Raw genomic sequence first — 17722 nt, forward strand, 5'->3', positions numbered from 1 at the left:
TTGCAGTTCCAAACTCACACCTCATTTAATTCCCCCCTTGGTGTGGGGTCTACAGAAATAGTCCTCTCACTATGGAGCACTAAGATTGGTAGGGTTCTTACCAGACTGTTAATTTGCATTTTCTATCAGCCTTTCTAGATATATTTACACTGTTTCTACTAATGTTCAATTTTTATATTTTGTTCCATGCAAATAACGCCTTTCCTTACCATGTCTTGTATTATTTTCTGTCCTGAAGGTTCAGGTTGGACTCCTACCAACAACTTCTAACCATAATGTTTGCTGTAGAAGAGATTAACATGAACCCCAATGTTCTCGGCAACAGGACGCTAGGGCTGCAGGTATATAAGACGTGTAATGTACCTCACTATGAAGTACAAGGAGCCTTACATTTCCTATCTGAATCCAGTATGGCCATCCCCAACTACAGGTGTCGTGGGCAATCAGCCTTCAGTGCTGTTGTTGGATCTTTCTTTTCCACAAACTCAATGACATTGGCAAATATGTTGGGGGTCTTAAGATACCCTCAGGTAAGTATATTTAGTTTTCATTATGGGCCCTCAAGTAAAGAACTTTAAATGCAAAGAAGAATATTCATTGTATTGCCTTTATTTTACTTTTAATAACACGGACTAGGGATGATCATGGTTTGGAATGTGAAATATAACATATTGGCCCTCATTCCGAGTTGTTCGCTCGCTAGCCGATTTTCGCAGCAGTGCACACGCTAAGCCGCCGCCCTCTGGGAGTGAATCTTAGCTTAGCAGAATTGCGAACGAAGTATTCGCAATATTGCGAAAAGATTTTTCTTTGCAGTTTCTGAGTAGCTCGAGACTTACTCTGCCAGTGCGATCAGTTCAGTGCTTGTCATTCCTGGTTTGACGTCACAAACACACCCAGCGTTTGCCCAGACACTCCTCCGTTTCTTCAGCCACTCCCGCTTTTTTCCCAAAAATGGCAGCGTTTTTTCACACACTCCCATAAAACGGCCAGTTTCCGCCCAGAAACACCCACTTCCTGTCAATCACATTACGATCACCAGAACGAAGAAAAAACCTTGTAATTGTTATGCACACCAGTGCCTGCAGGAATGTACTGGTGTCTGAACAGAGAGGGATGCAAAACAAATGAACTAACAGACAGACTGGGAAATATGACATCACGTACACAGAAAGTGATAGGGTAACAAAACCAACACAAAGTGAACAGAGAAGCCCAGAGGCTAAGAAACTGGGTGTCTCCCTAGTATTACAAATGCTCAGATGAAAAAAGCAAGATGTTGTGTTTTAATACGTAGAGAACCCGAAATGCTGTTGCTAAGGGCAACAGCAAAACCCTAAAGGGTTACCAATGGGTGTGGCAGCAAACTCATTGGTCAGAGATGGAATAGTAGACACAAGGAGAGTCTCCACAATCCTAATTCTCACTTGCAGGGCCCAGGTTCAGCTTACTGCCACTAAACTGACACATGGACGCCCTGCACAGTGAGAGAGGATTATGCAGGCAGGTCTGAAAGTACAGCCACAAACCTGCTGGGTTCACAGAATAGCAAAAGAACCTCAGCAGGTTAAACGACTGACTCCAGTCTTACTGCTAGGTCTGGATTGGCAGAGTGTAATACCAAATCCCCAGGCCTATTTGCAGTAAGCAATAACAAATACAAAGCTACACAGTACTGGCTAATTTTCAGGAACTGACTAACCAACAAAGATTCAGCAGCATCTGCTTAATCTGAGAAGAGGCCTTATAAAGCAGGTGCTGTCCACGCCCCACTCAGACCTCACAGACTGTGAGCACAAAAACCAGCACCGGATCCCCTGCCTGTAACCACTGCACAGCAAAAGACCCGAATCGGAGTATCAGCTGCGCTCAGGTTACTCCGCTAGCACCTGTCCCCTGGTTGCCATGACGACGTGGCAGCACAGGGCAGGAGACCCTAACAGTAATGCCGTGAGTAAAATTCCAAACTTCTTAGCAAATTTACTTGGCGCAGCCGCAGTGCGAACATTGTGCATGCGCAGTTAGCGGAAAATCGCACCGATGCGAAGGAAAAGAACGAGCGAACAACTCGGAATGAGGGCCATTGTGTCTGCTAAGTGCCACACGTGTGCATGATCAGTATCTAGCAGTTATAACAATGTGCTGAGTAAACTATTTAGTACATTGATCATTGTTAAATAGATACAGTATGCCCAAGCCTACTCTAGTCTCTACAGATGTAGAAGAAGAAGAAGAAAAGAAAAAGAAAAAAAGAAGAAGAAGAATTTTATTATGTAGTTCTATTCTCCAACAAGACTCAAGGTCATTATACACATAAGATACACACATAAGATACATAGCACATACTACAAAGGATTATTACAGCAAGTAGAAAAACACACACAAAAAAAAACAAAAAACCTTAGAGATCACAATAAGCATAATGCAGGATAATAAACTCCATAGGTTATGTATTCCACCCACTAAAGTTACCAGGCAACGCAGCCATCTTGGGCAAATTTCATAGGATTACCCTGCGAGGAATAGTTCACACCTAGAAGAGATGACACAAAATTGGGATGGTTGCAGAGTCCTAATGCTAGGAGTAGGGTTTTTAACGTAACTATCAACTCCATGTATTTTTCATCCAATCCATGAGCATTCCAGGTGAGGCAGCAATGTTGAGCGCACTATGAAGGTTACACTGCAGGAGATAAGCTATACAAGGACCCATCCTGCCCAATGAGGAACCATCTGAGGCAGAGATCTTGGGCACACTTCTTAGGTTGCTGCTGGCAGGGTGTACAAAGAGTAGAGGTAAAGAAGTCAGTAGAGGATACAGGAAGAAAATATAAGATGAAGAGCAAAATACAATAAAATGCAGTATTAAAATGGTTGTGCTGTCAATAAAAAAGTAATGTCATGAGATTTCACATGTTTCAAGGAACAGAAGATGATATTTACAGCAATAAGGGAGCAAGGTGGTCCAGTCGTGAGGGTGGGGAATACCCTCAGAATGAGAACAAGTGGACTGTAGACAGGAGTGGAGGTCCAGAAGTAGGCACAATCCGGAGGCATCAGGTGGATGGAGGAATGGGTGCCAGGCAGCAGATAGTGGAGTAGTGTGGCAGGAGATTTGGAGCTGAAGAGGTCATGGATAATGAGTGGATCTGGAATTACAGATGACAAAGCAGAAAGTTAGAGATAGAAGTGGGTAGATATTAGAAGGGTTGTTGATGAGGTTGGGCTGGGTTTGGGAACGAGATGAGGGCAATGGGTGAGTATGAGTATTGGATGGGGTTGAGGACACATGGTCGCAGTCAATAGTAGTGGGAAAATTGATAAGTTGAAAGGAGTAGTTTGTACTCAAGCCAGTAAGCAGTTGAGAGAAACATAGAAACAGAATTTGACTGCAGATAAGAAACACTTGGCCCATCTAATCTACCTATGTACACACATACACTTATATGCTAGGGTTAATGTTTTTTTATTGGGATCCAATTAACCTATCAGTATATTTTTGGAGTGTGGTAGGAAACCGGAGTACCAGAGGAAACTCACGCAAGTATGGGGAGATTATACAAACTCCACACAAGGAAAGCCATGGTAGGACTCAAGCCCGTGACCTCAGAGGTGCGAGGCAGTAATGCTAATCATAATCAAGAAAAAGGCCGTTCAGAGAACAGTGGAAGATAAAAGTACAACTACAGTAGTGTATTGTAAGAGGAATAAACAGGAGATGTTATGATGTTGTTTCAGCCATCTCAGCACGTGGACACCCCTCTCACATGGCACACTATGCTCGCCATGCTACGGGCAGGTTACTATTTCCAATCGTAGTGTCATGGCTATAACTATGAAAAAGTAGAATAAAAAAAAATAATTATCACGTCGACCATATGTATGTCGACCATCGTTATGTCGATCATTTGAACCTGTCAACCTTTTGTACCTGCCGACCATAAGCACTGTCGCCCTTTCATAGGTTGACCTAATGACCATGTCAACCTATTGATCATGTCAGCTATTTGGTGTTGACCTATTGACTACCACATACTGTACAGAAATGACGAAGTCAGAGAAGTTTTTGAAAATCAAAAAGCTATCACTAAAAGCATCAAGCAAAGTGGTAAATCACCGCAATGTCCAGGCAGGGAGTTCAGCAAGAAATGTCCAGGTTATGGAGATAGCAGGTGTTTGAGGTTGTGAGTTATGTGACTCACAGCAGTTAATTAATATTAGCAGTTAATTGAATTAATTAATGCACCGTAAAATGCATAATTTGTAAATTGAAATGTGCATGAGACAAAGGAATAACTTGTCACTAGTTGTCCATGGCTCTGAGTCTACTCAGGCTCTTCAGATCCATGCACAAACTCTATATAAGCATGCAGAGCCTACAGATTTCACCTGATCAACCATAGAGCATACAGTAAATATACCTATTTCATGGGTGTGAATCTAGCTGGTAACCTTTTTCTTATGGACTGATTTTTTTATTTATTTTACATATTTTTACATTTTTTCTGTGCACAGAAGTTTATCTAAGATCCACCTCCTTTAGTTAGGCAAGAGATTTGTTAATGTTTTTTCATATTGACCGGTCTGAAGTGTATTTCATTTATATATTTATATGAAATACTATTAAATAAAATAAAAAATATATATAATATAATAAGTTATATATTTGTTTTTTATTGAACTCTGAGCCATATCATAACATTTATAGCGCAGGAGGGGATTCGTTTGTTGTTCTAGTGTTACCGGGACTGTGTAGTGCCGGTTCTTTTTGACTTTACTTACCCCAAGTCAAGCTTTCTCCTGCAGCTGGTTTGTATGCAGAATGAAATATCGTTTATAAAGCAAAGATTTTTTACCAGTAATACTATTATCTAAATATGGTAATGATACATTAGCGCCTGGTTATAGTTTTTTTGTATAGAGCATACAGTAAAACCTTATTGTGTTACTGTACTTATATGTCCCTTCTGTATCTTTCCAGATCAGTGCATCATCAAGTATTTCTCTACTGAGTAATAAAATAAAGTTTCCTTCATTTGTCAGAACTGTTCCCAGTGATAAGGAACAGTCTAAGGGGCTGGCTAAGCTTATTCTACACTTTGGTTGGACCTGGGTCGGTCTGTTGGCTGTTGACAATGATTATGGCTTACAGGGAATTCAGCCAATCAGGGAAGAGATAATAAAGGCTGGAGCATGTGTGGCCTTCACTGAATATATTCGTTTATCTCAACCAGACAGCAATGCCCCACACATAGTCAAGGTCATCAAAGAATCATCAGTTACGGTGGTTATTATCTTCGCTTCTGACGCTAATTTGGTTCCTATCATGAGTGAGATGTTGAAACAGCAAATCAAAGGGAAAATTTTTGTGTCCAACGGTGGTTGGTCAATGTCTAATTTGTTCTTAGCTGGAAGCTTTTCTCAGGTGTTATCAGGGTCCATTGGTTTATTTATTAACAACAGAGTGATTCCTGGATTCAGTGAATACCTCAACAAGGTCCGCCCACGGTCCGAGGTAGTAGACTCATGGGTGAACTTATACTGGGAGAAACTCTTTGATTGCCAATTTCTCTATCAGAAAAACATAACTTTGGATCCTACAGTGAAGGTGTGCACAGGAGCAGAGAGCATAGACAGCATCAATAACAGCTTTTTCTATACTAGCGGATTAAACTATACCCATAGTTATTATGCTGCTGTCCATGTTTTGGCTAAAGCTTTAGAAGACATGAAAAAATGCAAATCAAAAGAAGGAACATTGTCTTATTTGAGCTGTAAAGACATTTTTAATTTTAAACCATGGCAGGTAATGTTACAGTTTGTCCAGATTATGATATGAGTAGCTAGCTTCTGAGAATGTTTAATTTAACTTTAAATGAATTCACTAAAATATCTAATTAATTTATTAATTTATTTATTGACAGTTATTTATATAGCACACACAAGTCCAACTACTATATTTTTGAATTGTGGAGAAAATTGCATATCATAATTTACAGTAAGACCCAGATGCAATGCTGATAATTGAATAGGTCCAAGCTCAGCTATTCAGTTGAATTGAATTGCCCCAAGAGAGTCCTGATATTTTTACCACTTTACTAACACTTCCTTCTTTATACTGTACATATATTTATTATTCTCCAAACATACAACACTATCAGACATTTGATTTGTCCTTTAATATTCTTGACCAATTTCTTCATTACCAATCAGCTCAATCAATGACAATCACATCAGTGATTCCCATCCTCAGTCCTCAAGGCACACGAACAGTTCAGGTTTTAAGGATATCCATAATTGTGTTCATGTGATTCATTTAAAATAACTGAGATACCAATTATGTCACCTGTGCTCAAGTATGGTCAACCTTAAAACCTGGGTTGTTTTTCTGCCTTGAGGACTGAAGTTGGGAAACGCTGATCTACATGTGATAGAGAATGTATGTGTAATATTTTTATAGTAGTCATTATTTACTACATTAATATGTAATGTTTGCTTTAGTTTACCCTCTGTTTTTACTGCTTTTTACATATTGTGAAAACTCTGCTCTGAATATTTAAGGGGCTATTCAATTAGCCCTGATAAACCGGAGCTTATGCTCGATGCCAGCACTTATCCGAGATCATGCTTTGCGTGCCACGAAAATACATAGGTACACGGCTTTTCACAGACCTATGTATTTTCGTGTGAAAACGGGTGTTTTTCACAGGACCTAATTGGATAGGGGGATAAAATAAATGCAAAAAACACCCATTTTTTGCACCCACGCCACTATCCAAGGTATTTGGATACCCCCCCCCCCCCCTAGGGTTTATTGAGCACAAACACACAAAGTCTCTTTTCAAACAAGAGAACAGCTAAACCAATATCTGCCTTACAGCTCCTGCACTACATAAGGAATATGAGGGTTACACTGAGCAGCGGAAGAGACATTTATTTTGATGATAATGGCGATATCCCTGCAGTCTATGACATTGTGAACTGGCGGCTGACCCAAGAAGGGACTATGAGACAGGTCAAGGTTGGCAGTTATGACACTGAAGCATCTTCTGGTCAAATTCTCAACATCAACTCTAGTCTATTGTTGTGGTCTATGGGAGAAAAAGAGGTGGGAATTTTTTTAAATTGCCCTTTTTAATTATAACGTGTTATATTAAGAAAAAGATGCATGGATTTAAAAATATGCTATTGTGCTATAAGAACTGATATAAAGGCTATTTATGAAGAAGTTGCAAAGCAAAGTAAAATATTTTGTTTTTGTACATAGTAGCATAGTGTAAGTGCACTGTAGATCATGCTAAGCTTCTTTCATGTTCTATACAGTAAGCTTATCTAATGTCTCAATCACAATAAACCAGTTGAACACAGGGCACTTTTTGGTAGATCATCCCTGTATTCAATTCCGTGTATTGAATACAGTAAAGGGACAGTCAGTACAGAGCCCCACTTCACATTATGCCACAAAGTTCCTCCAGTGTCAATTATACCGCACAGTTCCTCCAGTTCCCATTATACTGCACTGTTCCTCCAGTTCCTATTATATCGAACAGTTCCTCCAGTTCCCATTATACTGCACTGTTCCTCCAGTTCCTATTATACTGTACTGTTCCTCCAGTTCCCATTATACTGCACTATTCCTCCAGTTCCTATTATATCGCACAGTTCCTCCAGTTCCCATTATACTGCACTGTTCCTCCAGTTCCCATTATACTGCACTGTTCCTCCAGTTCCTATTATATTGCACAGTTCCTCCAGTTCCCATTATACTGCACTGTTCCTCCAGTTCCCATTATACTGCACTGTTCCTCCAGTTCCTATTATATTGCACAGTTCCTCCAGTTCCCATTATACTGCACTGTTCCTACAGTTCCTATTATACTGCACTGTTCCTCTAGTTCCCATTATACCACACAGTTTCTCCAGTGCACATTATACTGCACAATTCCTCCAGTTCCCATTATGCTACATAGTTCCTCCAGTTCCGATTATGCTACACAGTTCCTCGAGTGCACATTATGCCACACAGTATCTCCAGTGCACATTATGCCACACAGTTCCCCAAAATTCCCATTATACTGATAAGTTCCTCCAGGTTTCTATATGCCACCTAGTTCCTCCAGTTCCCATTATACCACACAGTTCCTTCAGTTCCCATTATTCTGCATGGTTCCTCCAGTTTCCATTATGCTGCACAGTTCCTTCAGTTCCCATTATACTGCACTGTTCCTACAGTTCCTATTATACTGCACTGTTCCTCCAGTTCCCATTATACTGCACTGTTCCTCTAGTTCCCATTATACCACACAGTTTCTCCAGTGCACATTATACTGCACAATTCCTCCAGTTCCCATTATGCTACATAGTTCCTCCAGTTCCGATTATGCTACACAGTTCCTCGAGTGCACATTATGCCACACAGTATCTCCAGTGCACATTATGCCACACAGTTCCCCAAAATTCCCATTATACTGATAAGTTCCTCCAGGTTTCTATATGCCACCTAGTTCCTCCAGTTCCCATTATACCACACAGTTCCTTCAGTTCCCATTATTCTGCATGGTTCCTCCAGTTTCCATTATGCTGCACAGTTCCTTCAGTTCCCATTATACTGCACAATTCCTCCAGTTCCCATTATACTGCACTGTTCCTCCAGTTCCCATTATACCACACAGTTTATCCAGTGCACATTATACTGCACAGTTCCTCCAGTTCCCATTATGCTACATAGTTCCTCCAGTTCCGATTATGCTACACAGTTCCTCGAGTGCACATTATGCCACACAGTATCTCCAGTGCACATTATGCCACACAGTTCCCCAAAATTCCCATTATACTGCAAAGTTCCTCTAGTTTTCTATATGCTACCTAGTTCCTCCAGTTCCCATTATACCACACAGTTCCTTCAGTTCCCATTATTCTGCATGGTTCCTCCAGTTTCCATTATGCTGCACAGTTCCTTCAGTTCCCATTATACTGCACTGTTCCTCCAGTTCCTATTATATCGCACTGTTCCTCCAGTTCCCCTTATACTGCACTATTCCTCCAGTTCCTATTATACTGCACTGTTCCTCCAGTTCCCATTATACTGCACTATTCCTCCAGTTCCTATTATACTGCACTGTTCCTCCAGTTCCCATTATACTGCACTATTCCTCCAGTTCCTATTATATTGCACAGTTCCTCCAGTTCCCAGTATTCTGCACTATTCCTCCAGTTCCCATTATACTGCACTGTTCCTCCAGTTCCCCTTATACTGCACTGTTCATCCAGTTCCTATTATACTGCACTGTTCCTCCAGTTCCCATTATACTGCACTATTCCTCCAGTTCCTATTATACTGCACTGTTCCTCCAGTTCCCATTATACTGCACTATTCCTCCAGTTCCTATTATATCGCATAGTTCCTCCAGTTCCCATTATTCTGCACTGTTCCTCCAGTTCCCATTATACTGCACTGTTCCTCCAGTTCCTATTATATTGCACAGTACCTCCAGTTCCCATTATACTGCACTGTTCCTCCAGTTCCCATTATACTGCACTGTTCCCCCAGTTCCTATTATATTGCACAGTTCCTCCAGTTCCCATTATACTGCACTGTTCCTCCAGTTCCCATTATACTGCACTGTTCCTCCAGTTCCCATTATACCACACAGTTTCGCCAGTGCACATTATACTGCACAGTTCCTCCAGTTCCCATTACATTGCACTGTTCCTCCAGTTCCCATTATACCACAGTTTCTCCAGTGCACATTATACTGCACAGTTCCTCCAGTTCCCATTATGCTACATAGTTCCTCCAGTTCCGATTATGCTACACAGTTCTTCGAGTGCACATTATGCCACACAGTATCTCCAGTGCACATTATGCTACACAGTTCCCCAAAATTCCCATTATACTGCACAGTTCCTCCAGTTTTCTATATGCCACCTAGTTCCTCCAGTTCCCATTATACCACACAGTTCCTTCAGCTCCCATTATTCTGCATGGTTCCTCCAGTTTCCATTATGCTGCACTGTTCCTTCAGTTCACATTATACCACACAATTGCTCCAGTTCCCATTACACCACACAGTTACTCCAGTTCCCATTATACCACATAGTTCCTTCAGTTCCCATTATACCACATAGTTCCTTCAGTGCACATTATACTGCACAGTTCATCCAGTTCCCATTATACTGCACGGTTCCTCCAGTTACCATTACACCACACAGTTACTCCAGTTCCCATTACACCATACAGTTCCTCCAGTTCCCATTATGCTACACAGTTCCTCCATTGCACATTATGCCACACAGTTCCTCCAGTTCCCAATATGCCACACAGTCCCTCCAGTTCCCATTATGTTACACAGGTCCTCCATTGCACATTATGCCACACAGTTCCTCCAGTTCTCATTATACTATACAGTTCCTCCAGTTCCCATTATACCACACAGTTCCTCCAGTGCATATTATGCCACACTGGCCCCCCGTTGACATCATGCAAAGCAGTTCTACCACTTTGCAATATGCTACAATGCTTACAGTTCTCATTCTGCCACATTCTTCCAAGTTCACATTATACCACACTGTCCAATCTCACATTGTACCACAGTTGCCACAGTTCATATTATGCTAGACAATGTGCTCATTTACATTATGCATTGCCACTTGCCAATTAGGTTAGACAAAGCCACTGATACCTCAATGTGCTCTGCTAGGCCATAGATGGCACTGTGAATAATATACCAATAGAGGCTTTTTAATATGGAACACAGGTGGCACGCACGGAGTGCGCATGTGCAACACAGTGGCGCCCAGAAACAGATTGGTGGTGCGCTATTTAAATAGGTTTCTCGGAGCAGTCTAAACATTACTCCTGAGGAAGCCGCTGAATACAAAGGAGGGGAAATGCGTTGAGAACTTTTCTACATGGATCTGGTATCCTATTATACGCTCTGTGGAATCTTTCCTAGTGTTATCTACAACTGCATGGGGAGATCCTTATACAGTAATCCGACCTATGGACCATTGTCCGTGACAGAGTGGTCATACCCTAAGCCTGAGGGGTACATATTCAGTTGTGTTTGCATGCTTAATTATAACAATCCAAGTGAATCCGATTGACTGTGTTGACCTTGTGTATACCACACTAACAACAGTTCATTACTGTGGACATTGCTGGCTAATTAACCAACTAATCTATGGTCATGCATGTGATAAAGGTTTATACGAACATATTTGGACACAGATCTGATTAAGGATATAAGGTCACAGGTTGTTCAAGCTAATTGTCCGATCACCCACATTGTGACTGTGTTTTTGAGAGAGGTGATGCATGGATGTTTATAAAGACAAAAGTGGCTACTAAGGAGTATTGATACTGACTGCCTACTAACCAACTGCATTAGTGATTCACTAATTACTAATTATTTGCCTTGAAACCTCTCTTGGGATTGAGAATATTCTCATGATGTTTAATACAGATCCTTTGATCATGGATGATTACTAATTAATCACCAATTGTTTCATGGTGTTTTATATTTTATATTGTATATTATATATTTTTAACACTGGCCATGTGTGTATATGTGTAATTGTATGTTTTTTTGTATTGTGGGATTAAATAATTAATATAATTGATTCTGGTTGTACAGTGCTTCATTATCTGTGGTTTGTCTATTTGGATTTATTGGGGAATCAGTGGTCTCCTTTATGAAACTGCAGTATTCCCAGAATAGTGCAATTTATATACAGGGGATCCCTTGAAGAGTCAGCGCCTAGTATTTTTTGGTTGTTTAACGTTTTTAAGAATGTGTTTGACAGTCTGATCTGTGGGGACTATAACCTTGAGCAGCAAGGATTAGTACAACCCAGAGGTTCCCAAACTATGTGCCGTGGCTCCCTCGGGTGCCTTGGGACACTTGCAGGGGTGCCCTGGGTTGGTGGTCCAGGACCAATTCAAATTATTCATGGTCAATATAATAGGCAAAACCAGCGCTGGTGGCTGCCAGTCATAAAATGTGTGGCCAAACAGAAGCAAATCTTGTCCTTCACCACACAACTGACCCTAAGGATGACATATAAACTAGTGATGTGCACCGGAAATTTTTCGGCTTTTGTGTTTTGGTTTTGGGTTCGGTTCCGTGGCCGTGTTTTGGGTTCGAACGCGTTTTGGCAAAACCTCACCGAATTATTTTTGTCGGATTCAGGTGTGTTTTGGATTCGGGTGTTTTTTTCAAAAAACCCTAAAAAACAGCTTAAATCATTGAACTTGGGGGTCATTTTGATCCCATAGTATTATTAACCTCAATAACCATAATTTACACTCATTTACAGTCTATTCTGAACACCTCACACCTCACAATATTATTTTTAGTCCTAAAATTTGCACCGAGGTCGCTGGATGGCTAAGCTAAGTGACCCAAGTGGCCGACACAAACACCTGGCCCATCTAGGAGTGGCACTGCAGTGTCAGGCAGGATGGCTCTTCCAAAAACTACTCCCCAAACAGCACATGACGCAAAGAAGAAAAAAAAGAAGCGCAATGAGGTAGCTGTGTGAGTAAGCTAAGCGACCCTAGTGGCCGACACAAACACCTGGCCCATCTAGGAGTGGCACTGCAGTGTCACGCAGGATGGCCCTTCAAAAAATACTCCCCAAACAGCACATGACGCAAAGAAAAATTAAAGAAAAAAGAGGTGCAAGATGGAATTGTCCTTGGGCCCTCCCACCCACCCTTATGTTGTATAAACAGGACATGCACACTTTAACCAACCCATCATTTCAGTGACAGGGTCTGCCACACGACTGTGACTGAAATGACGGGTTGGTTTGGACCCCCACCAAAAAAGAAGCAATTAATCTCTCCTTGCACAAACTGGCTCTACAGAGGCAAGATGTCCACCTCATCATCATCCTCCGATATATCACCGTGTACATCCCCCTCCTCACAGATTATCAATTCGTCCCCACTGGAATCCACCATCTCAGCTCCCTGTGTACTTTGTGGAGGCAATTGCTGCTGGTCAATGTCTCCACGGAGGAATTGATTATAATTCATTTTAATGAACATCATCTTCTCCACATTTTCTGGATGTAACCTCGTACGCCGATTGCTGACAAGGTGAGCGGCGGCACTAAACACTCTTTCGGAGTACACACTTGTGGGAGGGCAACTTAGGTAGAATAAAGCCAGTTTGTGCAAGGGCCTCCAAATTGCCTCTTTTTCCTGCCAGTATAAGTACGGACTGTCTGACGTGCCTACTTGGATGCGGTCACTCATATAATCCTCCACCATTCTTTCAATGGGGAAAGAATCATATGCAGTGACAGTAGACGACATGTCAGTAATCGTTGTCAGGTCCTTCAGTCCGGACCAGATGTTAGCATCAGCAGTCGCTCCAGACTGCCCTGCATCACCACCAGCGGGTGGGCTCGGAATTCTGAGCCTTTTCCTCGCACCCCCAGTTGCGGGAGAATGTGAAGGAGGAGATGTTGACAGGTCGTGTTCCGCTTGACTTGACAATTTTCTCACCAGCAGGTCTTTGAACCCCAGCAGACTTGTGTGTGCTGGAAAGAGAGATCCAAGGTAGGTTTTAAATCTAGGATCGAGCACGGTGGCCAAAATGTAGTGCTCTGATTTCAACAGATTGACCACCCATGAATCCTTGATAAGCAAATTAAGGGCTCCATCCACAAGTCCCACATGCCTAGCGGAATCGCTCTGTCTTAGCTCCTCCTTCAATGTCTCCAGCTTCTTCTGCAAAAGCCTGATGAGGGGAATGACCTGACTCAGGCTGGCAGTGTCTGAACTGACTTCACGTGTGGCAAGTTCAAAAGGTTGCAGAACCTTGCACAACGTTGAAATCATTCTCCACTGCGCTTGAGACAGGTGCATTCCACCTCCTATATCGTGCTCAGTTGTACAGGCTTGAATGGCCTTTTGCTGCTCCTCCAACCTCTGAAGCATATAGAGGGTTGAATTCCACCTCGTTACCACCTCCTGCTTCAGATGATGGCAGGGCAGGTTCAGGCGTTTTTGGTGGTGCTCCAGTCTTCTGTACGTGGTGCCTGTACGCCGAAAGTGTCCCGCAATTCTTCTGGCCACCGACAGCATCTCTTGCACGCCCCTGTCGTTTTTTAAATAATTCTGCACCACCTAATTCAAGGTATGTGCAAAACATGGGACGTGCTGGAATTTGCCCAGATTTATTGCACAATTGCTGGCGTTGTCCGATGCCACAAATCCACAGGAGAGTCCAATTGGGGTAAGCCATTCCGCGATGATCTTCCTCAGTTGCCGTAAGACGTTTTCAGCTGTGTGCGTATTCTGGAAAGCGGTGATACAAAGCGTAGCCTGCCTAGGAAAGAGTTGGCGTTTGCAAGATGCTGCTACTGGTGCCGCCGCTGCTGTTCTTGCGGCGGGAGTCCATACATCTACCCAGTGGGCTGTCACAGTCATATAGTCCTGAGCCTGCCCTGCTCCACTTGTCCACATGTCCGTGGTTAAGTGGACATTGGGTACAGCTGCATTTTTTTGGACACTGGTGACTCTTTTTCTGAGGTCTGTGTACATTTTCGGTATCGCCTGCCTAGAGAAATGGAACCTAGATGGTATTTGGTACCGGGGACACAGTACCTCCAACAAGTCTCTAGTTGGCTCTGCAGTAATGATGGATACCGGAAACACGTTTCTCACCACCCAGGATGCCAAGGCCTCAGTTATCCGCTTTGCAGCAGGATGACTGCTGTGATATTTCATCTTCCTCGCAAAGGACTGTTGGACAGTAAATTGCTTGGTGGAAGTAGTAAAAGTGGTCTTACGACTTCCCCTCTGTGATGACCATCGACTCCCAGCAGCAACAATAGCAGCGCCAGCAGCAGTAGGCGTTACACGCAAGGATGCATCGGAGGAATCCCAGGCAGGAGAGGACTCGTCAGAATTGCCAGTGACATGGCCTGCAGGACTATTGGCACTCCTGGGGAAGGAGGAAATTGACACTGAGGGAGTTGGTGGGGTGGTTTGCGTGAGCTTGGTTACAAGAGGAAGGGATTTACTGGTCAGTGGACTGCTTCCGCTGTCGCCCAAAGTTTTTGAACTTGTCACTGACTTATTATGAATGCGCTGCAGGTGACGTATAAGGGAGGATGTTCCGAGGTGGTTAATGTCCTTACCCCTACTTATTACAGCTTGACAAAGGCAACACACGGCTTGACACCTGTTGTCCGCATTTCTGTTGAAATACTTCCACACCGAAGAGCTGATTTTTTTTGGTATTTTCACCAGGCATGTCAATGGCCATATTCCTCCCACGGACAACAGGTGTCTCCCCGGGTGCCTGACTTAAACAAACCACCTCACCATCAGAATCCTCCTGGTCAATTTCCTCCCCAGCGCCAGCAACACCCATATCCTCCTCATCCTGGTGTACTTCAACACTGACATCTTCAATCTGACTATCAGGAACTGGACTGCGGGTGCTCCTTCCAGCACTTGCAGGGGGCGTGGTGCAAATGGTGGAAGGCGCATGCTCTTCACGACCAGTGTTGGGAAGGTCAGGCATCGCAACCGACACAATTGGACTCTCCTTGTGGATTTGGGATTTCGAAGAACGCACAGTTCTTTGCTGTGCTTTTGCCAGCTTGAGTCGTTTCATTTTTCTAGCGAGAGGCTGAGTGCTTCCATCCTCATGTGAAGCTGAACCACTAGCCATGAACATAGGCCAGGGCCTCAGCCGTTCCTTGCCACTCCGTGTGGTAAATGGCATATTGGCAAGTTTACGCTTCTCCTCCGACAATTTTCTTTTAGATTTTTGAGTCCTTTTTTTACTGATATTTGGTGTTTTGGATTTTACATGCTCTGTACTATGACATTGGGCATCGGCCTTGGCAGACGACGTTGATGGCATTCCATCGTCTCGGCCATGACTAGTGGCAGCAGCTTTAGCACGAGGTGGAAGTCGATCTTGAACTTTCCCTATTTTTGGAACCTCAACATTTTTGTTCTCCATATTTTAATAGGCACAACTAAAAGGCACCTCAGGTAAACAATGGAGATGGATGGATACTAGTATACTTATGGATGACGAGCGACTGCCGACACAGAGGTATCTACAGCCGTGGACTAACGTACTGCGTCTGCTGCTAGTATAGACTGGATGATAATGAGATAAAATTAAAATATATATATATATCACTAGTACTGCAGCCGGACAGGTATATATTATGTAATGACGGACCTGCTGGACACTGTCAGCTCAGCACTGCAGACTCCTAAAGTAAGCTACTAGTTTCAAGAAGATAGAAAAAAAAAAACACGGGTAGGTGGTATACAATTATGGATGGACGAGCGACTGCCGACACAGAGGTAGCTACAGCCGTGGACTACCGTACTGTGTCTGCTGCTAATATAGACTGGATGATAATGAGATAAAATTAAAATATATATATATATCACTAGTACTGCAGCCGGACAGGTATATATTATGTAATGACGGACCTGCTGGACACTGTCAGCTCAGCACTGCAGACTCCTAAAGTAAGCTACTAGTATCAAGAAGAAAGAAAAAAAAAACACGGGTAGGTGGTATACAATTATGGATGGACGAGCGACTGCCGACACAGAGGTAGCTACAGCCGTGGACTACCGTACTGTGTCTGCTGCAAATATAGACTGGATGATAATGAGATAAAATTAAAATATATATATATCACTAGTACTGCAGCCGGACAGGTATATATTATGTAATGACGGACCTGCTGGACACTGTCAGCAGAATGCGTTTATAAAAACACCACACGACGAGTGTATAACTTTTTCAGGCAGACAATCACAATATACTGGTGGTCAGCAGACAATCACAATATACTGGTGGTCAGTGGTCACTGGTCAGTCACACTGGCAGTGGCACTCTGGCAGCAAAAGTGTGCACTGTACTTAAAATATGTACTCCTGCTATAACTGCTCCCCAGTCTCCTCCACAATTAAGCTGTATGAGCAGTGAGCACTCAGCACAGTCAGATAATGATATGCAGTATTACATATGATGCATCACACTGGGCTGAGCACAGATATGGTATGTGACTGTGTCACACTGTGTATCGTTTTTTTTCAGGCAGAGAACGGATTAATTAAACTGGTGGTCACTGGTCATACTATCAGCAAGTAGTACTCCTAATCAGACAATCACAATATACTGGTGGTCAGTGTGGTCACTGGTCAGTCACACTGGCAGTGTGGCACTCTGGCAGCAAAAGTGTGCACTGTACTTAAAATATGTACTCCTGCTCTAACTGCTCCCCAGTCTCCCCCACAATTAAGCTGTGTGAGCAGTGAGCACTCAGCACAGTCAGATATACAGTCACACTATCAGCAAGTAGTAGTACTCCTAATATGCTCCCCAAAATTAGTAAATCAAGTGTCTCTAACTCTCTACTCTCTTCTCTAGTCTAAACGGAGAGGACGCCAGCCACGTCCTCTCCCTATCAATCTTAATGCACGTGTGAAAATGGCGGCGACGCGCGGCTCCTTATATAGAATCCAAGTCTCGCGATAGAATCCGAGCCTCGCAAGAATCCGACAGCGGGATGATGACGTTCGGGCGCGCTCAGGTTAACCGAGCAAGGCGGGAGGATCCGAGCCTGCTCGGCCCCGTGTAAAAAAAACCTGAAGTTCGGGCGGGTTCGGATTCCGAGGAACCGAACCCGCTCATCACTAATATAAACGCGATCTACTTAATGT

At 43.0% G+C, this 17722-nt stretch overlaps 1 protein-coding gene across 1 annotated transcript in view; it reads left to right on the top strand.

Moving 5' to 3' along the window:
* Nucleotides 1-17722, top strand: part of LOC134934179 (extracellular calcium-sensing receptor-like) — a 145018-nt gene that overhangs the window by 39959 nt on the left and 87337 nt on the right. Inside the window, exons 2-4 of the mRNA XM_063929672.1 lie at nt 239-530; nt 4982-5806; nt 6881-7108. Of these exons, the coding sequence (XP_063785742.1) occupies nt 239-530; nt 4982-5806; nt 6881-7108 (1345 nt within the window). The remainder of the gene's footprint in view (nt 1-238; nt 531-4981; nt 5807-6880; nt 7109-17722) is intronic.

The sequence above is a fragment of the Pseudophryne corroboree genome, chromosome 6 (assembly GCF_028390025.1).
Source record: "Pseudophryne corroboree isolate aPseCor3 chromosome 6, aPseCor3.hap2, whole genome shotgun sequence".
NCBI classification, from domain to species: Eukaryota; Metazoa; Chordata; class Amphibia; order Anura; family Myobatrachidae; genus Pseudophryne; species Pseudophryne corroboree.